Consider the following 25,389-nt stretch of genomic DNA (forward strand, 5'->3'; position numbering starts at 1 on the left):
ATTCTTTCCTACTACTGACAGATACATCTAGGGGAATTCAAAGTCTCAGGGTTAGAAATCCTTCTGCATAGACTAGTCAAAGAAGATAGATTGAACAAAGGGAAAGACAGCCTCCAATCCACTGCTGCCACTACCACCACTACCCCTATTACTACCACCATCATCCCACCAGCAATACTACCACTACCATCACTATTTCGCCACCACCATTAGCGCCAATGTCACCATATTGTTATCATCATCATTACTAATACCACTTCTCATCACACTACCACCATCGTGCCCCCATCGCCACTGGCGCCATCCCATCACTGTTGTCCCTACCAGAATCATCACAATTACCACTAACATTATCATGCTCCAGCAACACCATGACCCGCCCTCACCACCATTAGTACTCTAATACAACTATCTCTAATACACTCTAATACACTGTCGCCAATATCTCTGGTATCGCCAACGTTATCCCTACGGTAACCATCAACACCCCTAATGCTATCTGCTACCACCTGTCACTACCATCATTGCTCCCGCCAACACAACCATCACCGTCACATGCACCGTCCTTGCCACCGTCATCAAAAGTATTACTATACCTGTGATCACTATCATCACCTACGTACTAATACTCACCACTTACGCATTGCCTTACAGTTTATAAACACTTGCATTCACCTGATCTCATTTAATCCCCATGACAATCCAATGAGTTGATATGATGACTGCTGTTAATAGATGACAGACCGGACACGCAGAGAGGAGTCAAACAATTGGCTTCAACCACATAGCTTGTAAAGGGTAAGCTAGGACTGGCCTTTAGTTCTATTTCACCCAACATGCCATACCTTTTCTATGAACTCTGAGCTGTTATGAAATAACCTCCAATGTTCTATTTTTTTTTTTTTACACTAAACCACTGTCTTTGATGTTCTGGATCCTGTGAATATGCTGAGGGGAGCCTCAAAGCTGTGCCCAGGCTTCTTTGCTACATTAATCCCAATTAGGGAATTCCAAGTCCTCATGCATCTCAGTATAATGTCAATTCAAGCCACCAAGTACCAACCATGTGCCCAGAACTGTGTTGGACTCCTTGGAGTCCAACAGAAGGGCAGGAAGGAAGGTTCCAGCCTTTGAGGAAAGTGTACTCTTACTGAAGGGCCAGACCATGTTTACAGGAAGTGATTATAGAGCAATTCAAGGCAATCAATTGCTAAATCATGCAGGACAGTGAGTGCATTGGTGGTGGGGAAGAGGGAGCAGCTGTGGGCTGAAGTGATCACTGGGAGACTTCTGGGAAGACAGGGTGAGGATGAGAGGGGACAGCCCTGGTCCCCAGTTACTTTGTCCTTTCCTCATCCTTCCTCTCGGCTACCTTTCAGGACTTTCCCCCGACCTTCCTGAATGTGGACACCTGACTCTGGTCGCTGGCTCCAATCTGTTCCCTCACATTTCTTTCTTTCTTTCTTTCTTTCTTTCTTTCTTTCTTTCTTTCTTTCAAAATGTTTTTTAACATTTTATTTTTGAGAGAGCCAGGAAGGGGCAGAGAGAGAGGGAGACACAGAATCTGAAGCAAGCTCCAGACTCTATGAGCTGTCAGCACAGTGCACGACATGGGGCTCAAACTCACGAACCGTGAGATCACAACCTGAGCTGAAGTCGGACGCTTATCCAACTGAGCCACCCGGGTGCCCTGACTTCTCTCACGTTTCTAATAACAACCTTTCTACTGACTTCCTCCGAGTCACAAAAGTGCTTCACTGCCATTTTTATTCCTTCTCTTTTCTTCTCATCTACTTCAATGATGTTGCTCATACCATTCCTTTTACCTAGAACTCTACTAACCTACATTCTTGCATGGGTCAAGCCCTTGCTCTTTAATCAATCTGAAATGCCATCTTTTTCAGTCATCCTCTCTGATTCTTCAGCCCTGTGCCTCTGGTAGAGATGGTCTCTCCCTCCCATGAACCCCCACAGGGTAACACAATCTGCAATGTGGTATAGGTAGACACTCAGATACAGTCTAGCTTAGTTGATTAACCAGGCAGGTACAGGTGTTGGAGTCAAATCAGCTGGGTTCAAATCCTGGCTTGGCCACTTTCAAGAGGTGAGACATTGGTGAGACATTGGACATTTCCCTATGCTTTCTGTTCTTCAGTTTTCTTATCTGTAAAGAGTCCAGTAATAATGCTGACTTCCTGGTGATGCTGTAAGGCCTAAATAAAACCAAGCCGCTAAAGTGTCTGGCACATAGTGGGAGCTCTATAGATTTGTTGTTAATATTATTATTACGGTCACCAGAGTGAAGCACCTTGAGGGCAAAGATAGTATCCTCCATAACTAATCTCCTTCTGGCAGCTTCTTTCCTCAGGGGGCAGATGGGAACCTGACTTAGCTCCTATACAGCTTATATGATGTGGACCAATGCACAGAGTGGTTGCTCTGGAAGGTCAGGAAGATCCAGGGATGGCGGGAGAGTAGCACAAGATGAGGGCAGATGTAATAGGCAACGGGAGGACTAAAGGGGACCCCTGAAAAAGTCAGGACAGGATTTTATACTCAGTCTTTACTCCAGGCCTTCCTACCCCTCCTTATAACACACTCTAGGGATGTATCTGCATTTGGAGACAGTCAGAGTTGGTGAGAATCCTGGCTCCTCCACCAGCCATCTGGGGGATGCTTGGCCAAGTCACTTCCTCCAAAGCCTCAGTTTCCTTATCTATCAAGTGGGGAGTTGAATGTTACTTCTCATAGCATGAGATTTCATGTGTTATATGGGGATAATCATAGTATTGGGTTATTGTAAGGATTAAATTAGTTTAATGTATCAAAAGAACTTAGAATAGTACTTGGCAAAAAGTGCTATATAAATCTCATTTCTTTTTCCTATTCTTTTTCTTATTATAAGAGCTTTAAATTGTATTTGTGTTGTTGTTATATTTGTCAATAACTTGCATGGTGCCTGGCACAAAGCAGGTCCTCAATACAGATTGGTTTTTGTTTTTTGTTTTTTGTTTTTTTCTTTTTCCTGTCTGGTTCCAACTCCGATGCAGAAATACCAATAGGCACATTCAAGAGATGTCTACAGCACCAGCAAAGTAGAAGCATCAAAATTGTGAGCAAACATGTTTTGAAAATGTATTATCTTTTTTTTTAAATCATCAAAGTAGTCATCATGAAAAAAAGTCCAAATTTCATTCCATTTCCTTAGACTTACTTTCCTGTTTCAGTTGTGAATTGTCTAAGTAGCAGTTGCTAGGGTCAGGGGCGGGGGGATGGGAGTGTGGCAGATATAATCATTTTAGCCCTAGGACCTTTAGGGCTTGGAGTGGTAATCTAGCCCAGTGCTGGCAGGTGCAAAGGAGAAAGGAAAAGGAGTGAGCCCCCTGCTGTCCCCACTGGGTGAGCAGGGAAACCTCTGGAAGGGCCCCTGCTGAGTGTGCAGTGTGGCCATCTGGGAGAGTGGCACATGGGTGAGTACCAGGGATGGAGGGAAAACGCGACCTCAGCCCCACACGGATGCCAGTACACTGGCTTCCCCACAGCAGCTGGGTGCTGCACAGCCTCCAGAAGTCTCCCCCAGCTGCCAGCCCTCCTCTCTCTTGGGGCCAAGGGTGGGCATGGGTGAGGAGCTGACAGGGCCAATGGGGGAGGCCGGTGGCTGTCATGTTCGGTTCCCAGGGGCTCAGAAGCTAGAAGCAGTTGTTCAAGGCTTTCCTGGGCGTCAGAGGCCTGCTTGTGGCCTGGATGTGGCTTGGGTTGGAGGAGGAGACCATGTGGTGGGATGCCTTTGTCTCAGGCACACTTCACATCCTTGCTCTTTAGTCATTAGACAATCATAGAAGCTCCATGAGCCTCAGTTTCCCGATTTGCAGAGCAAGATGAACAACACAACCATCACAGAGCTACTGTAAAAGTGAAAGGAGACTAGGTATGCAGAAGGGTCTGGGACACGCAGGCCCTTAAAAAATCCAAATCTCTTCTCAAGCAATGCTGCCCTATCCCTCCAGTTTCTACCCCAAACAAGCCTAGTGACCCTGGATGAGTCCTGCTTAACTGTTTAGTGCAGAAAGCTTTCTACAACAGCCAGTAGGATTGCTTGTTTTCCAACAGAGAGGTCCTACTATGCCCCATGGAAAAGGCATTTAACTTCCATGCTTCAGGCTCTTCCTTTGTCTACTAGACTTCTACTAACTCTGCCATACCTGGGTTCAAATGCCACACAAACACTTTGTAAGGAAACCCGGCTGCCAGCCTGCCCTAAGATTCTGAACGTTATCAGTGAAATCCCTTGTGGAGAGAGGTCTTTGGTCCTGCGCTCTGTCCTGGCCCATGTCTGAGATGCAACTGGTTGAAGACTCAGAATCCCTCCTTGTCATACTGTCTGGTAACACAGAACTTGGAGGTATAGCTAAGGTGAGGGCTGGCAGAATCAAGATTCAGGATCTCACTTGGCTGGAATAACATTTCAAATTAGTAAATTAAAACTTAATGGGCATACGTAGCCTGGCACTTCTGTTTTATTTTAAAAAGAAAGAAAGAAAAGCTCAATGGAAACCATGTGAATCTGGGGAGATCTGACTTCAGAGCAACTTATGTGCAGACAAGCAGGGCTGGGGAGGCCTAGGGTTCAGGCCCCAGACTGGACACTCCAACTGCGTGACTGTGGGCAAACCACCCACCTCTCTGGACTCCATTTTGTTATCTTAAGTGACACTCGAACCAGGAGCCTTCAAAGGCCCCTTCCAGCTTGATATGTAAACTTATAAATAAACACAAAAAGACATATATATGTACTATAATCTGTGCTCTAGGTCGTGGGCACACGAGCCACCTGGCGATCTTAGCAAAATGCAGGTTACGATCCAGGACCTGAGGCTGAATTTCTAACAATCTCCCAGGTGGCATCAAGGCTACTGGTCTGAGGACCACACTGAGAACAGCACAGCTCCAGATGGTCATATCTCACCGCTACTGCATTCGTGCTGTCCTTTGGCCACTGGGGTCTTACGTGCATTCTGCATTTAATCCTCATAACGACCCTGGAGGGAATTGCTATCAATATCCCAATTGTCTGGATGTAGAAAGGCAGATTCACAGAGTTGAAGGGCCTGCCTGAGGCCGCATGGCTAACAATCTGCAGGGCCAGACTTTGTATCCAGGTTATGTATATGTCCATAATAGCCACACCACATGCATATGTGTAATACAGATTTAGGCCAACATGTGGCCAAGGGCAGAAAGGAATTAGTGAGAGAGCAGAAAGCAAACACACCAGCGAGGTCCTGTGTTTGTTTCCTCTGCAATGATGACCACTCATCAACTGGCTGACCCCTCTCTGCCTCTCTGGACCATGTGAAAACACTGACTGATTCTGGTCCCTGATTTGGAAGGTTTGGAAATCTAACACACTTGAAGACCGATGTGCTCGATCCTTCCCTGACAGGCAATGATGGCTGCAACAAAGGGAAAAGAATGTAGTTCACATAAATGATTAGAGCAGAGGAGCAATGTTTAATCCTATTAATGAATTTGCTAATTGGCCTTATGCCCCCAATCATTTCATATTTAGGCTTTTGCAGTGTCAGATTAAATAGAAACGGATCCAGGGGTGGTTTGAGATGAGGCTAAAAGCATTTTGCTCAAGGCCTACAGATGGCTCGGTGGTGTGGTATGGCTAATGAGGGCTGTATCTGAATGCCTTCTCTCCACATTCCCCACTGGGGCTGCTCTTTCTTGAGGCAAGGCCAGCAGGGGAGGGAGAGGGTGTGGTGCCTAAGAGCTCACGCTCAAGGATTAGCCGGAACTGGGCACTGCTATCCAAGGGCCGTGTGACCCTGGGAAAGGAACTTCGCTTCTCAGAACCTCAGTTCCTCATCTGCAAAATGGGAACTGTAAAAGGGTCTGCCCTCCAGGGCTGGGAAGAGGTTAATAAAGTAACAGGGAAAAGGGCAGAGTAAGGTGCCTGGCAAAGAACAGCGGTCAACATCAGCTATTATTATTATTAACCTTGGCAGATGATCCACATTCTCCCATCTCACCACTGGGAAGTTTTCATCATCTAAAACTGCCAGCTTCCCTTAGGAGTTACCAGAGAAACTTCTCGGGATGCTAGGGGCCAGGGTTGTGATGGCTCTGGGTCCCATAGGGATGGAATCAGAGGCCACAGTTTGAAGGACACAGATCACCAAGGAATGCTCAGTCATAGTGCAGAGAAAGCAACAGAGGAGGAAGGGACCTGCTCCAAGATGGATAAAGGCAGCAGCAAAGCCAGTACAACCTGAGTTGTTAAAATCATCTTATCGTATGTGAAGCACAATGCTCACTACCTCTTTGGCCCCATACGCATCCCTGTAAGGTAGATGCTGTCATTGTCCCCATTTTACAGAGGGGGAAACTGAGGCTCAGAAAGGCTCAGCTAAGGAGTCACAGAGCCAGAGTTTAAACCCAGGTCTTACTTTCACTCAGGGGTCCTAACCATTCTGCAACCCTGTTCCTAACCCCCTGATTTGAGTGGAATGCAGTTCCCATTTCCCCCCACTGCCCCAGTGAGGATTCCTGCCTGGACTGGAATAATAAGAATTAATCCAAAGTTCTGCTCCCATGGCTAGTGTATGGGAAACCAGCGATATCCCAGCGGATTACAGCTACTCCCCAAAGGTGACCCATTTAAAACACTCCCTGGAGGGAGGGGAAGCATTTAAAGACAAGTCAAGTTTGTCTGAAGGTCCCAAGACTCTCAGTCACAGTCTCTCTCTCCCTCCCTCCCTCCTTCCCTCCCTGCCTCCCTCCCGCCCCGCCCCACCTTTCCCCCTCTCTCTCCTAAACACTGCTCATTCCTTGCCTGATGAATGGGAACATCAACTCCAGGGCCATTATGCAGAACTTTGCAGTGTTCCCCGCCACGAGCAGACCTGGATTTCTCATCTGTGCTGCCGCATTCTTGCACTACTTGGAGCCATCAAGAACACGCCCTGCTCCATCCATCCTTACCTCCACACAGCCAACATCCATCAGGTCTGGGCCCAATATCAGGCCTGACAGAAACGCTGGAATATTACTCATTCCTTTAGAGCTAGTCAGAGAGATAAATGTATAAACCCATAATCACGTAATGTTCATAATTGTAGCATGCAGAAGCAGCAACAGCTGCAGAGGTAACAGGGGAGGGAGAGATGTGCTCTACCTCCAGGAGCCTGGGAGTGGGTGATATTGAATGAGGTCTTGAAGGATGTGTAGGAGTTTGCCAGGTGAATGGGGAGGTAGAGGTGAAAGGGTGAGTGGAAGCCAGAGTGGACCTCGGGCAGAGGTAATATCAGGGAAGCAATGCTTTAAGGATACTTCAGATGTTGCTTAGTGAATCAATAAATGGGCAGACAAATACACAGGTTCTTGGTCTCACCCAGACAAGGTAAAAGTGAACTCAATATACAAGGGAGGTCATTCTGGATCAGTCCTTGCTTTAGATTTTTTTTTTTTTTATCAATCAACAAAAGAGCGAAAGCTTAAGAGATACCTTCCCATCTTCTTGCCTTCCCCCAAAACACTACACACCTACTGATACCCAAAAAACTACAGGGCTTTTCTTGACTGAATTTATAATTTTTAGCTTTCTAAGAAGCACATGCTATGTTTATTATTATCTGTACCATGGCTTCCTGTCCCATGGACTCCTTCTAGTTTTCATGGGGGATAGCTTAGATCCAGGGTTGGGGTAGCATGACAATCAATGCTCTTCATGAAAGACAGTCTTTCACTATAGCCTTCCGAGGACTTCATTACTCATTCATTAATTTATGGATACATTCATTCATGCATGTACTCATATCTTCAATCATTCCCTCTGGCATTCATTTGATATTTCATTTGCTCCCTTTCATTCATGTATTTACTTATTCCTCCATTCATTCAATCATTCATTCTTTCACTCACATGTCAACATATGCACTCACTGTTCATTTTCACATTTACTAAACATTCATTGAGCGAAGCCTTTCCAGGTATACAAAGAGGTCCAGACTGTGTCCCTTGCCAGGGACAAACCTCCTCATTTTAGGCAGTAGTCCCTCACTTCTATCTTTCAAACTTTCCATTTCCCTCTTTCTGTTCACCTTGATCTCCACTGAGTTTCTTCTGGGATTGAGATCCCAGAACTGTGCCTGGCACTGGGTGTGGGCTCCTCAAGCTTTTGTGACTCTCAGGAGCTGGGGAGTAGGAACACTGTTCTCAGCATCTCCTTGCTAAATGGTAAACAGATTCAGTACGTTTCATGGACAAAGCCAATTCAAAGCCAGCAGACCAAATAAGAGAATTCATTCAAGGCAAAGGGCTGGTAACCGAAATTCCAGCCGGAAGCTAACTTTTCCTGCAGGGTCTGCAATTCTAGAAAATAACAGAGAGTGGCCGACCATTCCATTATTTATAATTTCCTCCAGAAAAGATGTATTGAGTACCTACTATGTGCAGGAAACCAGGCTGAGGACTTTGAGGAATGATTCAGACAAGTTCCCTGCAAGAAGCTGACACTCCGGAGTCAGGGGTTTTGGGGGGGGGGGGGGGTTGGGGAGGTGTGGTTAACACCTCCATCCAGTGCCTACTTGAATGCATGACTTGAAAGTCATGAAAATGCATACTTTAAACTATTTGGGAATGTAGATGAGAGAAATCACTGCCTCCTGGGGCCCAGGGAAGCCTTCTTGACTGTGGAAATAGCTGAGTGAGGTCTTGGGTTATGGGTGGAGTGATAATTATTGGACCAGGAGATGGCGGAATGGTAACACAGAGTTAGAAGGGTAACACAGAGTTAAAAGGATGGACAAAGATGCAGAAGCAGGGGAGACCCAGCACAAACGCCTCCGTAAATTAGTACGCCTCTCTTAGACATGAGGAAACTGGCATCTCCAAGGTGAAATGATTTGCCAAAGGTCCCCTGATACAAGGGCTATGCGACAGCAGGGTTTCTGCTCCTCCACGCCTCGCTGCCTCTCCTTGGTCTCCCAGAATCTTCTGGGTTGAGCATGCTGCCCGATTAAAAAACTACAAACCCAGCTTCATCAGGAACCCTCTGGTTCCACAAATTCTCCAAGGTGTTCACTGATCTAGGAATCAGGAAACCGATTCCATATTTGTCCCTAACTTGCCACGGGGACTTAGAAAAAGCATCTCATAGCTGTGGGCTTTAGTTTGCTCATCTAGTCAGTGAGCACTCTGGAGATCCCAAGCTCAGACCTTGCTGAGGGTTCTGAATGTTTTCTTCTGGCAGTGGAGGACTGATAACCCATTTGCTTACAGGCATACCTCCACTGAGATGGCCTTGGTCTAGTGATGTTCTGCCTAAATTATCTTGCCCCCACAGGCTCCACAGCTGCACCTGCATCAGCCTTCTCTGGTCACCCCACACCCCAACCCTTCGCGCTTACTTGTTAAAGCAGTGTCCCGAGCAGTGTCCTTGGTATAAGCACGTGCAAAACTCCTGGAGCCAGAAATTCTACCTAGGACCGGGCTGCAGAAGCTGAATCCCCCAAAGCAGGGTGGCCTTTCCTCATTCTTAATTAAAGAGAAACAAAGATCCCAAACAGAGAAAGAAAATGAATTTGAATGTTTTTAGTCAGTGATCCTGCTCTTAAACGAATTCAGATTTCGGCTGCCTTCAGGAAGCTCTCCCTGAACACTCAGCTTGGGCTATGTGTGTCTCTCTCTCAGCACTAGTCACATGGGGTTTTGCCCTACTTAAAAAAATGTATACGTGCTACCAGATTATATTTTGGAAACACGCAGGGATTTGTTCAGCAAGCTATGTTGTTTTCAGGACCAGCCACGGAGCAGAGGTCAGTGGAGGCTCAGTACCAGGACCAGCCTCGGTGTATCTAAAGTTTTGGGTCCTAGTTATCTGGACAGTGCTGGAAGAGGGCTCCAGAAACAAGGTGGTAGGACTCCCAGAGGCACTGCCTACTTCCAGGATGGCCTCACTCGAGGCATTTGGAAGCCACAAACAGTTTAGAGCCATAAATTGAACAGAAGCTAAAATGTGCTGACCACTTACTACATAGCAGAGCTCGTGCTGAGCATTTGACTTGCATTATCCCTGAAATTCACACAACCCAACAGCTATTTTAAAGTGGTAACTACCACTACTGTCTCTGTTTTACACTTGAGGCAAACATGGCAAGTGAGTGGTAGGCCTGGATTTGACTCCAGCAGGAATTGAAAATCCCCACCATCCTCCTTACTGCCTCTAATTAGATCCGAGCCTGATGTCTCAGAGATCATAGTAGCAGTTCCAGCAAGAGCATCAGCAATAAAAACCTCCAAGTTTGAGAGTAGGATGGAACCTGAGGAGAAACTGAGGTCCCAAGGTGGGGGGAAGGGAACTGGCCAGGAAGTGATCCCTGACCACTAGCCTCCCCAGCCAGTTTCTAAGTCACTTCTCTCTGCAGGAAAGGTCTTCTGCTGATTAGCATTCCACAGAGGAAGATGGTAAGATAAGACTCTGCTCGGGGGCAAATGCCGGGAGAAATATACACAGCTGGAGCCCGGGACAATTCAGCCAACGTGGTGGAACTCTGTGCAAGAGGGGCTGACCACTCAGGGCTGGGGCTTGCCATGGCGGCCTGCCCCACAGCCTTGACCCGCTGTGAGCTTCAAACAGGCGTTGTTGTGACAGTTAAATAAGAAGGTGCAGAAGAAGCACCCAGAACTGTGCCAGGCACACAGTAAGGGCTCACCGAATGCTGGTGCCCCTCTTCTCTTTCTTAGGATCCTGGGAGAGAGCAAAGAGCTCTGGTCTCTGGGACTCCAATGGGAATTCACTGGGGTGACCTAGAATTTTGTGCAGGAGAAGGGAATGGTAGACAGTAATGTTTGAGCTTTTAATCTTTGCCTGACCCTGTGCAAGGAACTTCATATCCATCCTTCTTTTTTTTTTTTTTTTTTTTTCATGTTCTTACAAGTCTCCTTTGGGTCCCTGGTGGCTCAGCCAACACTGTATATGTAGCATGGTCCTCCCTCCCTGTACTTCCCACACACCCAGTTTCCTGCCTGGACGTAGTATTGTCACCCATGTTATGGATGAGAAAACTGAGGCTAAGAGGGATGAGGCTGGCCTGAGATCTCAGAAGGAGGCGCTGATGAAGCTGGGATGCACACCCAGACCCCACTGGACTCCAGAGCTCAAGATCTTTCTGTGACACCTAGCTGCCTCCCAGAAGTGCCACAGTCATTGAAAATATTTTAAAACAAACCCCTGGGTTTCTTGTACCCACAGTCCCCTGGCCTCTGGGGCCTCACAGTGGTCAGACAGATGATGGGGGTTTGGTGCTGAATTGTGTTCCCACACAAGTGGTATCTGAGGATCTGTGAGAAACAGGGCTCTGAATGTCAAGGTCCTGGACCAAGGCTTGCAGACCTGTCCTGCCCAAGACTGGTAAAAAGGCAACCAGACCCTTCCCTGCCAAAAGGATGTGTAACTCACGTGGCCTTAGACTCGTGTTCTAAGATGTAAACACCAATCCAGCTTCATCACCTAAGATCTACCTCCGGAGATCTCACTGCTCAGTGCTCAACCAGCCCAATGTCTCTGGGAGCTAGGCCAGATGCCTGGACCCCTTGAAGGCAGGTTACGCATGAGGAACTCTGAGACACAGACCTGCCTAACGAGTCAGGGGAGACCAACCAAGTCCTAAGAGCAGATCATTGAGCACCCTGGGGTCCAGCCTTACCTTAATACAATTCGAATCACTAACCAGCATTAAGGATTGGGAGCTATGACCCCCACCTATAGCCAGAACCTGAGCTCCAATGGTAGAACTTGAAGGTTTAAGTGTCAGTTTACTTGAAACCCTTCTGCCACTCACAACAGGATTTGAGCATTAAACGAAAGAACACAAAACCCATCATTTTCTTGCTTCCTAACTGCATCCTGTCCTAACTGCATCCTGTCTCTTCATTTCAACAACCAACTTTCTAACTGCTGGATAGGAGGCCTGCGCAGTCTCCCGTGATGCAAGATATGTTTGCCCCAACTTCACATGGACCCATTTGACTCCTGTCCCACCGGCGGGGGAGACTGGGCATGTCTCAGCTGGGGAAAGGCAGCTATGGAACAGGGTCCAGGAAGGAGGGACTGCAGGGACTCACAGTTTCTAATCCCTGACATAAGCTCACTGCTCCATCACACCTCATCGGTGCCTTCAGCACCCTGGTGGTTCCCAGAGCATGACAGCACCCTTGCGTGACACCCTGGCTCCTAATGACTCCCCCAGCCACCAGGACATGAGCCCTGGGAGTTTCACCACCTGGCAGCAGCTGATTCCTTTTGGCTTGCAGAGGTTTATTGGGGTGGGCGCACAGAGCACTGTCTCCCGGATGAGGGACTCCTAGGTCTGCACCAGCACTACTACCAGGAGGAGTGTGTGCATGTGTGAGCACCCCTGCTGGGTGCCCACAGTTGCACAATCGCCAGCAGTCATGGGAACGGGAAGGGCTTCCCAACATTCCAACCAGACAATCCAGTCACCTCCCACCTGTGAATCTGACTCTTCCTTCTGTTCCCAGAGATTTCCAGGAGGAGTGTCCTGGCACCCAGCGCCCTACAGGGTATCTCCCCCGCCCCTGGGGCCACTGCCCACTCTGGCTCCTTGTGCGTGTTCAGGATATTCACACCAAACCTCCCGCCAGGTTTCTGACTCCTTCGGATACAAGAACCTGCCCTCGCTCGTGATGGAGAGGAGGGTCCAGGCCAAGGAAGGCAGGCGGCACACCCCAGCTCAGCACGGAGCACCCCCAAACCCAGCCAGGGGAACAAAAGGAAGAAGGAGGTGGCTTACCTTTAGAAGGTCGCCTTTGTTTGGTTTGCAGAGACGAGAAGGTGCCCATGACGGCCCCCATGGCAGCGAAGACTTGTGTGCGACTTGGGACCCCTTGCCCGGCCCCTCCCCTCCCCTGCAAAGAAATCAGTGTGGCTCCTCTACTCTGAATTGGAGGAGGGAAAAAAAAAAAAAAAAAAAAAGCACCCGGCAGCTCGCCTGCAGCTTGGTATTCAGCGAGCGTGGGGCTGGGGCGCTGGGAGCCTTTTCTTTCCTTCTTCAGCCCCGCACATGCACTGACTCACAGGGCCAGCGGCTCCCCGCGAGCCTTCGGAACCGGGCCGGGCCGCTTCGCGCGCCACCGGCCGAGGACGCTGCCCCGCAGCCTGCTCGGTGCCGGACACGGGGCGGCGCGCCCGCCGGCCAAGGCTCCCGAGCCAGCGGCGCGTGCGGTGCGGGAGCCGCGCTCGCCCGCCCCTGCTGCCGCACGCTCCGCTCCCCTCCCGGCGCTCGGGCTGGCTCTCGGGGGGCCGGGTACCAATCATGAATGAACAGAGCCAGGGACCGCGCGGAGCGGAGCCGCGCGCCCGCCCGCCCGCCTGCCTGCGCTCCGGGCGAGTCTGAGGCGCGCGGAGTGGCCGGCGGGTAACCCCGGAGGGGCGGGGCGGGGGGCCGGGCCCACGAGGGGTGCCCGCTGCCCGCGCCGCTGCCCACCGCCCTGCGCGCCCGCACCTGCGGGGCCGTGCGCCCCTCCGGGGCTGCGCCCCTGGGCGCACAGACCGAGGTAGGCACCTGGCTGATGGGTGGGGTTCAGAGGGCGGCCGCAGATTGCTCCCCGAGAGAACGTGTGCCTGTGTGTGTGTGTGTGTGTGTGTGTGTGTGTGCGCGCGCGCGCGCGCGCTCGCGCGTGTGTGTGTTCCTGCGTGTGATCCGCTATTTCATTTGACTTCAAGGGAAATCTTATTTAACCCACCACCTGAATTAGCGGGATGGGGAGAAAGTCTGCCCCACCCAGGGAGAGATGTAAAACATACATCCAATTGGGTTGTCATGGGAGGAAGGGACCCTCCCGCTCCTGGCCAGGGCCACCCTCTACTGATGGAAAATTGGGGGAGAGGGGCAGAGGAGCCCCTGTGGGCCTTGCCTTTTCTTTTTCGTTTCTCCCCTCTTTCTGTCCCTCCTTCATCCTTCTACCTCCTCCTGCGTCCCCCTTCCCCAATAATTTCTTAGCCATCAGCTACAGGGCAGGCTGAGAGTTAGTGCTGTGGGGGTAAAGCCTGAATTTAAGAAACAGTCTCCCTGCTGTGAGTTTTCCCTCCAGACCACGCAGAACCCCAACGGCTATCTGTGTCTCATGCAACAGGGCAAAGTGTGGGTTCACTCTTGTGGGTTCTCCTCAGCCCTCTGTGGTGCTGAAATGCAGTCTGCTCCCTGGAAGCCTGAGGAGGAGGCACCCTCGTTCCATGCAGGAGCCGCCTCAGTTTCCACTACACACTATGCTTGCACATCACAGGGTCCCGCAACACATGGCCTCACCAAAACACACATACTTACACAAAACTATGGGCACAGTCCCACAAGTCCCACTTTGACATTACTGTGTTATACACATAGACACACTCAGCCCATAATACACTCAGGTGCATCCTCAGGACCCCACACAAGATCCAGACACAAGACCACAGAGGCACAGAGACGTGCACACAGCAATGCAAAATGGCATCACGATTACCCACATTTATGCAGGCTCAAAGCTGCACAGGCATATAGTCATACCTCAAGGATAGAGGGCGCCTCAGGAGCTATTTCCTGTCATTCCAGCCCATTAGCTGCCTCTTCAGGGACAAAGGTGGCCTGAGTCTTGGCCAGGGACCCTGAGTAATTTCCTTTACCTATTCAGCGCTTAATTCTTTCTCAGATCCAAACACACGCCATATTCTGTGCAACAGGGAAGGTGTACTTAATAACATCTGTCCCTGTAATTTGCAGTCCCCTGTGCTGTGTATAACACACACCACCCCATGCCCCGTGAAGTTAGACAGGTCATGTCTAATCATTACTGTAGCGAGAAACTGAGGTTTACCAAGGGTAAAGGATTTGCCTGAAGTGACTTAGCCAGAATATGGGATTAGAACTTGGAGTACAGGGCTCTGTCACCACCTCTTGTTGGCAGGTGGGGACGCTGGGGGCCCCTGAGCTGGGGAGATCTCTTCTGGGTCCCACCAGATTCAAAGCTTCAGCTCTTGTAAGTGCCAGGGTTTATCTGTCTGTGTCCATGAGGCCTAGAGTTCTGGCTGATGAATAAGATTGGTAGCGGCTGGCCCCCTGCCTCCTGCCTGTGCTCCCTGCTGGAGAAGAAGGGTGGGGGTGGGGGTGGGGTTGAAGCCACGGGTCAGGAGAGGACCCATCAGGATGGCCAGGACTCAAGGAACAGAGGAGAGAGCTCTGCCAGGGAGAGGGTGGTGCAGCCTTCTAGTGCCCCTGGACCCTCAGGCACCTGCTCATCTCTACACTACCTGCAGATGAGAACCAACACTTGAGAGTTTACAGAAGACTAGGATGCTACTCTTGCATTTCTTCTTCTTCCCTGTGACTGTATGAAGAGGCAGAGTGGAGATGAATTGCTCCATTTTACAGATCAGAGATAGTAAAGTACCCCTGGAGGAGTTTCCGACTGGCTGCCTCTGAGCCGTGAGAATAAAGTCAAGCCACCAAGATAAAGTCCAAACTGAGGAGCATGCATTATGAGGCCCTTTTGTGACCTGACTTCATCTCCCAATCACCTTGCTCTCTGGTGCTCCCTGTGGGGCCCCAGCCACACAGAACCTCACTGGTGCCCTCTAGGGTTGTGTTTCAGGGCCTTTGCACTTGCCGTTCCTGCTGCCTAGGATGTCACTCACCCCTTTCACCCCACATATCCTGGACCATCTAATTCAAGTATCATTTGCTCCAGGAATACCTTTCTGGCCCTGAACTGGTGCTTGCCTCAGGGGTTCCTGTGGCACTCGGGCCTTTGTGCCCATCAGAAAACTCATTTCCTTGGTTCTCATTGTGCCTTTCCTGTCTGTGTCTCCCTCTGCACAGAGAGTACCTTGGGAGCAGGGACCACTACTGATTTAGCTCCTCACTGTCTACTTAACCCCTCATTTCTAACAGGGGTGCAGTCAATCTGTGCTGAGTGAATGAATGAATGAATGAATGAATTTTCTTTGCTCAGCGAACCAATTATTAAGTAAAAATTGGTGATTACCAGATCGTCCTAGCTCTTCAAAGGAAGAAGCACACTCCTCTAAGTAAAGATTCATTTATTCAACAAATATTTATTCATTCATATGTCAACCATGTACCAGATATTTACACGCACAATAGCTCACTTATTCCTGGTGATGCCCTGTGTGGTAGGCATTATCTATAGATAAATGGACACACACATGCATTGTATGATGCGGCAGACATTGCCCGGGAAAGGCTCGCAAAGAATGCGTCTAGGGAGGAATGCACGTCAAGTGTGAGGGAGAAGAGAGAGAAGACAGCAGACCTGCTCCTGCCTCTTGGAGATTCGCCACAGAGAGCAGAGTACCGCGTGGGCAGTTTGTCCTGTTGTCCCCAACATGTACTCACCGAGGCCATCTTGCCAGCCCTGTCCAGCTGGGGCTTCCCTGGCTGTGGCTCCTTCTACTCTTGAAGGTGACCTGATTCATGCCCTATGTCCAGGTGTTACCCCTCCCTCATCCACGCTCTTATGGGCTGAATGTCTGTGTCTCCTCAAAATGCATATGTTGAAGCCCTAACCCCGAGTGTGGTTGTATTTGGAGATGGGACCTAATTAAGGCTAAATGAGGTCACTAGGGTGGGGTCTTGATCCTAGGGGATTAGTGTCCGTAATGTCTTATAAGAACAGACATCAGAGAGTTCCCCCAACCCCTGCACACATGACTAAGGAAAGGCCTTGTGAGCACACAGGGAGCAGAAGGCAGCCATCTGTAACCCAAAGGGAGAGCTCTCACCAGACACCCACCCTGCTGGCACCTTGATCTTGGACTTCCAGTCTCCAGAACTGTGAAAAGATACATTTCTGTTGTTTAAGCCTCCCAGTCTGTGCCATTGTGTAATAGCAGCCCGAGCTGAGTAATACACACCCACGGCGCCTGTCCATGCCCTCAGAAAGCTCTGGAGGCAAGGCCTTCCCTTTCCTCTGACATAAACACCCGTGTAGCACTCCTTAGGGTATTCCTGGAAGGCTGTTCAGGGAAGAAGGGGTGAAATGGTCAGAGACCTGCAGGTCCCATGTTCCCTCCCCCTACTGTCATGTGCTCACTCACCCCTGTTTCTTTCCATCCTTGCCGGCTGGGAAATTCAATAAGTTCCCACCACCCGTGGAAGCAGCAGTGTCAGATTAACAGCGTGGATCTGGTGGTGCTGCTAGATCGGGGTTCAAGTCTTGATTTTGCTGCTTTTTAACTGTGTGACCTGGAGCCTGAGGAGTACCTTCTCTGCACCCTACTTTCACCTTCTGTGGATTACATTAGTACCTACCTTATAGTGCTGCTGTGAGGGCTTGGAGGTGATGTAAGGCCCTTGGTAGGTGCCCAGCACACAGTGTGGCCAGTTACGGAGGGCGGACTGCCACTGTCACTGTTGCTGTGGGCCAGGTATCGTGCTGGGTTAGAGGGGTATAGAAATGAGTCAGCCACAGCCCTTCCCCTTGGCTTCCATCTTTGCTCTTCATCTGTTTCATAGGAAGTCTATTCTCAGGGTCCCCATCTGGTATTAAAAGACTCAGATTAGTTAAGGAAGGGAATGTGGTTGGCACCTGATTATGTGCAATTCAGCACTATGCTAGCTGCTGTCTTGTACCATTTCCCAAATGTTCTGCATGCATAAGTCTGGCCTCCTCAAATAGATCCTGAGTTTTTAGAAAGCAAAGCAGGCACCCCTCTACCCTGCCCCCATCCACCATGGCTCGACCAGACCCAGGACATCCCAAGTGTTCTGCAAACACTCACGCTGAGATCAGCGGGATAGGGGAAAGGGCACCATCATTTAGCCCTGGGATCAAGTCCCACTTCTCTTACCAAATGTACCTCTGGGCCTGGGCTACTTCTCTCTGAAACACGAACAAAGTCCTTTCAAGGATGGTGTGAGGATTGGGTCAGATAAAGTAAAGGGAAAATACTTTGTTCCCCTGCAAAGCAGTCACAAATGTCCTTTATTATTATTTGCTCTGGGCCTTATTTAATTATTCATTCAATCAACAAATACTTATTAAGCATGATCCACCTGCTAGGCACCATTCTATATAATGAACAAAAAGAGGCCTTCAGGGAGTTGGCAGGCTAGGACCAAAGGCTATCAGATCCTCTTACCATTACAAACTGTGACCAGACTGGTGGGGAGGAGGGGACAGATGAGTTTGGGATGAGGTGGGGTGGGGGGGGGATGCTCAAAGCCAGTAGGATGAACCTTTTGCAAACTACAAAGTTATGTCACAACTGAGTATAGAACCTCAGAAGACAGGGAGTTAGATACAGCTTTCAAGTCAAGGAGATCAGGTTACAAATGCTGGGTTTGTTGGGTGACCTCAAGCAAGTTATTTGACCTGGGAGAGCTTCAGTTTCAGCAATCTGCAAGCAGAATAATTCCGCCAGCCTCAGTCGCAGGGTGAGGCTGAAAGTGATCATGATTACAAACGTGCCTGGCAGGAGGCCTCTCGCCTAGAACAGTCCTGGCTCAGAAAATGCTAACTCCATTCCTCAGTTTCCCCTTCTGGTCTTTTTTGTAAAGAACTTCTTCACCCCCTTCCCAGGAGGAAGAAAAGATCTTGGAATAGGACCTGGGCTGGGGAATTGTCTCTCTGAGGCCACATCCTTAATGCATCGGCAATGACCTTATCTGTCAAGGTTGAGTGTGACCTTTCAGGGAGCAAAACTCATTCTTGGAAGCCAGGTCACAGGCTCTGTCTTTGATGTCCTGCTGGCTGCACTGCCCCAAGGGTTCCCCCTTCATGCTCCAGTGCTGGAACAGTCTCTCTACCAGGGGCTGAAATGAGTTCAGACAGAGTGCAGCCACCCACGCAGCCCAGACACTGGCAGCAAAGCACTTCCAAGTTACCCAGATCCAACGAGGGGGGAGGACATTCCAGAGCATGTTGGCTTTCAATTATCTAAAGCAACATACATAATGTGTCCTAAGAAGTCATGGGTGCCCTCCTTAGGCCAGGCGCAAGGTAAGTACTTGGTGAAATTGATCAGAAGGCTTTCTGCGGGTGTATGGAAGGCTGGGTAGAAGGAGGAAGGGTGGAGAGGGAGATAGATTTAAATATGTTCAAATAAACATTTAAATATCCAATGAAACCTGTGAACCTTCTCCCCCAAAGTAGCCATGCATGGGTACACACACACTCACACCTTGCATAAAATTTTATGGAGTTTACAACTCTCCCACATGAAGCACATCCGTGGACGCCTAGTTAAGAAACTCCGTACTACAGGGGGAAAGATTCTAAGGGATTTTATACAGTCATTTCTTAGCTGTCTGACTTAAACTTTTCTGAACTTCAGTGTCAACATCTGTAAAATGGGTGTAAATAATTGCACCTATTTCTTAGGGCTGTTGTAAGGATTAAATGAGTGCTGGTCTTTGTTAACCTCCTCACTAAACTGCATTCACTCACTCACTTGTTCATTCAGTCACAAGTTAGTGAGTGCCTCCTGTTCCATCACACCCTGAGCTGATCTCTGCGGCTGCAGAAGTTTATGCTCACTTGCTTGGGGGACTCACAGTCTGAGAGGGCAAAGGGCAGATAAGCAATTCACGATAACACCCCAGACTTCACCAAGAATGAGTGGGAATGACTACTCTAGCTCTGCTGCTGAGAAAAACAGCCTATGACTCTGGCCAGGATGGCTCCCACCAAAAGTCCTGGGAGAAGCAAGTGTTTGGATTCAGCAAGGTCAGGGGCCTAGATCAGGCTATGAGGGCACAGGTCAGGGTGGAAGCAGGGGGGAGAAAGGCACAGGGCTGGAGGTAGTGGAGGGTAGAGTCAGGGACAGAGTAGGACTGAGATGGGGCGGGGTGGCCCTGGACAGTTGCCATTGCCAGAGTTGTGTGACACTGAAATGGCTGGGGCAATGAAGACAGAAATCAGGGCAGAATTTCTAAAGTGCGTGCAGAATATGGATCCATAATCTCCTTGAGTAAATGTGCAGGAGTTTATCATGTTCACTCCCCTCCTTTAGTCTCCTTAGATTATATAACCATTGCCTTAACAATGGTAGCCACTGTCCGTGGAGTTTTTACTATGTGCCGGTTTGTTCCTGGTCCCATTACTCATTTCAGTAAGGTAGGTATCCTCATTATCCCCCATTTTATAGAGGATGCAACCAAAGCACAGAGAGGTTAAGTGACCTGCCCAAAGTCACACAGCAAGAAGTGGTAGAGCTGGCTTTGAACTTGATGGTCTGACTCCAGATCCCACACTCCCTTTCTGGCTCCAAGCCCTCCTGCTCTACTGTAACTTATTTTTTCTACCACTGTTTCTCTGGGAGGCTACAATTCACTGGGGATTCACAGGTATGGTCTGACTTCTTAGAGCCAAGGGACAAATGCGAAGGTCCCCTGGGTCCTGGCCCTCTGGCTGGTGCTTGTGGTGGTTGCAGCTTCCATTCAAACCCTCACTGCCTAGGGGCTACAGCCATACCCACCTGCCTATGGGAATGCAGAAAAGCACACAGGGTCTGTTTTCCCTCTGTGGCTTCGACAAACTGAAGACCCCAGAGGAAATGAGCAGGGGAGGAGGGAAGGAGTAGCAGCCATGCTGTGTGATGATTAGTAATAATGCCAGCGATGAGCGCCCCTGGCCCTACACGGCCCACTGAACCTATCAGCGCTGGCTCCCAGCTTCCCAGCTAGGCGGCTGCAGCCACAATTGGAGCCTGAGGAAGAAAAGAAAAAAAAAAAAAAAAACCCAGGAGCAGGGAGAGAGGGAGGAAGGAAGCAGGGAGAAAAGTCATGGTTGCCTCCATGCTGAGGACTGACTCTGGGACAGAGCTGCAGAAAGGAGGCAACATAAAACTACAAGATAACAGTGGAAGTTTCTTCTGTTGTTTCCTGTGACCACAGACCCTGCTCCACACTTGAGACCTGTGGCACTCACTGCCTGGGGCAATATGACACAGAAACAATGGACCCACCTTCTTAGATTTTGACTTACAAAGGCTCTGGTCTGATAGAAGGCCTAGAAGAATGGGGCTTGGAGATTGGGTTTGTCCTTGACCCACCTCAGGCAAAGCACCATTCAACAATGAAGCCCCCAGACTCCAGTGGAATCTGGGGGCCAGGGAGGCCCTTCCCCTTTCCCAAGTGGAGTCTGGGAGAGTGGACAAAACCCCAAGTGGCCCTCCCAGCCCTGCCCGTCCTCTGTGCAGCACAGTGTCCACTCCACTAGTCTGTGTGACTTTGCTGCGACAAGGATCCTGACTTGTTTCTCCTAGCTAAGCCTGGCAAGGAAAGGAATCTTTCCCCCACACTCAACAGAGGCATGGCCTACCATGCCCCAAAGAGTGGGCAAACCTTAGGTGCAGGCCAGGGGCCCTAGCTATGACCTGGATGGCAGAGGGACCGCAGAATGCTCAGGAACCAGGACGTCTCAGAGGCCACCTGCCTGGAAAGGCTACAGAGCAGAGGCCGAGTATACCCCACCGCTCAAGGCTTCATAAGCCCCAGAAGGATATTCGGGCAATGCCGAGGAGACAGGAGTATTGTGAGTTTCTTGAGATTTCATTTCTGGCCCCAAGAAGAGTGGGGCTTTGGAATAGAAATTAGGTTCGGCACTTTAAGAAATAAGCCAAGTAGCACTTGAGGCGCACCAGGGGAAGTCGCCTGAAATCCTTAGCTACCCATAAAACAGTGCTCAAAATACCTCTGTCTCTGCTCTCTTCTCCATTTTAGGCATTAGCAAATTGGAGGTCAGAGAGGTGAAGTGATTTGCCCGTGGCCACAAAACTGGAGATAGCTGGAGAGTCAGAGTTTGAACCCAGTTCTGTCTGTCTTCAAAGCCCATGCTATTACCCATGAAGGAAAGGAGGGGAGGGAAGAGAAAGAAGTGAGCGGAGGGGGAAGCAGAGCAGTGTCAGGAAGAACAGGAGGGGTGAGGGGGTGCTCTCCACTCACGGTCCTCCCTGAGGATGCCCTGGGTCGGAAGAGAGGGGCTGCAAGGAAGCTTTGTTTTGGCTTAGAGGACCACGATGGGTCATGGGTCATGTGCACTGACACTGGCACCCAGGTGGCCTGGCTTGCAGCTGGCAGGGTGGAGGGAAGGGCAATGCAGTACCTCCAAAAGCAGGAACACCATCCCTCCTCCCGAACGCCCCTAGGAGCCCCCTTCTTGAGAGGACGCGCTGGCCTCCTCCTCCACTCCCTCTATATAGAGGCTCCCTTCCCGGGAGGCTGCAAGGCATTTCTTTAACCACAGTGGCACTTCAAGATGACTTCTGTGTCTGTTGTTCCTTCTTGCCCTGGCTGGCCCCTAGTGAGCGAGGGGATTGGGAGCTCTAGCAGGTGCTTGGGGGAGCTAATTGACAGTCCAGGGCTCTCTTTCCCTGAGCTGGCATTTGCATGCTGCATTAGTATTCTTGCCCACAGCTCAGGGCTGTTCTGGATGGAGGATGCTATGCAGATGAGCATCGAGCCTGGTGTGTGATGGGGACCTGATGCAGTTTGCTAGGAATCAAGGCTACGGAGGAAGAGGAGGCCGAGGGAGGCTGCAGAAGAGACCGGGGCTCTTCTCCTGGTTCCCACATTGCCAGTCCCTGAAATCTGTCATCTGTGAAGTATGAGCTCCCAACCAGTCCCTGCAATGATTTGACAGCACTGCTGAGCCCTTGCTCTGCCCCACCTGTGCTGGGGTGGTAGCAGAGATGCAGAGACAGGTGAGGTGGGCTCGGTCCTGGCCCTTAAGAAGCTCCTGTCCTGTGGGGACACAGTGACGTACAGAGTCCATCTGAGGACTAGGGGATAGGCCTATAGCAATCAGCTGAGAAGCCACACCAGCTCCGAGAAGAGAAGTCTAACTCAACCTACAGGAAGAAGACTGGGGGGACGGGGCAGTCAAGCAAGCCTTTTCAAAACAGGAGATGCTGGAACTGGGTCTTAAAAGACAAATACGAATTTAGCAGCCACACATCACTGTAAACACATGACTTGGTTCAGGGACCATCTCCTAAGCAGCTCCATGAGAGCCACAGTCTATTTTGCTCCCATGGGAGTGTCTCACTGGCCAGGGCAGCAATGCACCGTTGGTCCCATTTATGGGGACCTATAGTTGGATGGACTTTGGAGAATGCTGGCCCAGGCACCACGTGTCCCCATGTGACAGATGATTAAAGTGAGCAACTGAGTCATCCCGAAACATCTTTAGGGATGGGAGCTTCCTGGCTTCTGTATGCAACCTGCTTTGGGGTTTTATTGTGCCCAGAGCTAGGAAGTGACTTCTAATGTCTTACTGGTCTGCTAAACTGAAGGACACTTACTCTTTATATTCCAGAAAGCAGGGAGTGGAATGCCTTGTTCAGGAGCCCTTTGTGCAAACTACCAGAGCCACACAAAGCTCTGATCACCCCAAGCCAAGCCCTCAGGTAGGAGGGGAAGCTCAGTTAGGTGGGAGATACAGCTATTTTCTACAGTGGAAACTGAATGACTGGGGAAGGGGGTGGCTAAGGGACTTGGGCTGTATCCCAGGCTCTAAATCTGGATGTGCCCTCATCTCAAAAACTCTGATTCTCTCCAGAGTTGTACCCTCTTCTAGGGTTATGTTACTCAAAGCTAAAAAGGACCTCATATGCCACTTTACAGATGGCCAGGGGAGGGAAAGAGATTTGCTCAGGGAAATGTATGAAGGGAACAATAGAATTGGGACTAGAACTCCGGGCTCTGGAAAGGGTCTTACATATTTTAAAGTACCAAAAGTTGTCCTCAGAACCAGATTCAAATTTGCTCTTGACTCTCTAAGAGGCATGACATTATGGGCATAGGAAATGTGCCCAAAATGGACCTCACTCCTCTTTACTGAAATTCCCTCCAGATGAAGTGATATCAAATAAAGTTTATAGTACAAATCTCTGGAGGAAGTTGGTACTGACCTGGAATTCAAACTAAAGTTTAAATGAGATGTTATACTATAAGCCAGATTTGCTGGCAATTAGGAAGCTTAGCAATGAAGAAGTAAGGGCACTGGAGATTTGAACTGTATGGAGGGGTGGGGGACCGGGAGAGTAGTCTGGGCCTATAGTAATCAGGGAGGTGATATGTGTGTGTTTAAATAACAGTGTGAGTCCTGGTGGAGAACCTCTGCATGAAGTAACTTTTTTTTTCTTTACCTATGGCTCAAATGCAGTCTTGTGTGGTGTATCCAGCCAGCCAGCCATCTACCATTAATAAATATTCACTAGCCATCTATAGTACCTATCCCCGTTGTAGGTATGGGGATCCACCAGTGACTAAGATGGACATTTTTCCTGCTCTCTGTAGCTTCCATTCTCATAGAAGAGCGGTCAGGACACAGTGAACAGCAGTTAAGCAAACAAATAAGGTCATGTCTGCTGATGGTTGGCACTGTAAGGACACCAGGAAGGTCCCTGTGGGAGAGATGAAGGGGTCAACCTGAGACAGAAGGCCTCACTGAGAAAGAGGGTTGCTTCTGAAACGTGATTGACAGGCAGGAGTTACTCACGCCTAAGTTTTAGGGTGAGAGAACATGAGGTGAAGGCCCGAGGCCCCGTGGAGGGAGTTTGCTGGGAGCACAGAGAGAAGGGCAGTGGGGTTAGGCCATGCAGAACAACGGAGGAGGTTCTAGGGAGGCCAGCTCGCACAGGGTCTGTTGTCCTTGGCACAGTTTGGATTTATGCTAAGGCAAGGAGAGGCCGTAGCAGAATATTTTTTCACTTTTTATTAAAAAAAAAAAAGTGTAGACTCACAAGAAACTGAAAAAATAGTACAGAAAGGTACCCTGTCCCCTTCATCTGGTGTCCCCCCCACCCGCCCCCGCCTCGTGTTAGCTTCTTACATAACTATGGTGTAATATCAAAGTCAAGAGACGGACGTCGAATCCAGAGACCTTGTTCAGATCGCCCCAGGGTTACACGTGCTCATCTGTGTGTGTGTGTTCCTGGGCCATTCTATCCCAGGTGTAGACTGCTGTAACTACCACCACAGTCAGGATGGATACAAAACTACTCCATCTCCACAAAACAACTTCCTTGTGCTCCCGCTTTATCGTCACCCCATCCCCCTGCACCCCGTCACCATGAGAGAATGTTAAGCAGGGAGCCAGAGAGAGAAGATGTGGACCTGTCCGCTGGGGCAGGGACATAGCCTATGCATCTTCAGAGGCCCCGGAGGCCTCTCAACTGTGAACACAGATTGTTTGGGCTGGCTTTACTTTGCAGCTGAACGGCAAGAACAGAAAGACTAAGCAACTCACACAGAGTCACACGGTACAGCTCATGGCTCACTGGATGTCTCCTAATTTAGATGATTCTGACAACTCTCTGCTGAGCTTGGTGTGCTGGTCACTAGGGGATCGTGGGTCGCG

General features: G+C 49.7%; 1 protein-coding gene across 5 annotated transcripts in view; it reads right to left on the reverse strand.

The window, feature by feature from the left end:
* The window catches only part of KCNIP1 (potassium voltage-gated channel interacting protein 1), a 343,481-nt gene that overhangs the window by 199,215 nt on the left and 118,877 nt on the right, over nt 1–25,389 (reverse strand). The window contains exon 1 of one of the 5 annotated variants that reach the window (XM_042946937.1): nt 12,822–12,882. The exons of the other annotated variants lie outside the window; for them this stretch is intronic. Coding sequence (XP_042802871.1) covers nt 12,822–12,882 — 61 coding nt within the window. Of the gene's footprint in view, nt 1–12,821; nt 12,883–25,389 lie in introns of those variants that run through there. 5 annotated transcript variants of the gene reach the window in all.

The sequence above is a fragment of the Panthera leo genome, chromosome A1 (assembly GCF_018350215.1).
Source record: "Panthera leo isolate Ple1 chromosome A1, P.leo_Ple1_pat1.1, whole genome shotgun sequence".
Taxonomy (NCBI): domain Eukaryota; kingdom Metazoa; phylum Chordata; class Mammalia; order Carnivora; family Felidae; genus Panthera; species Panthera leo.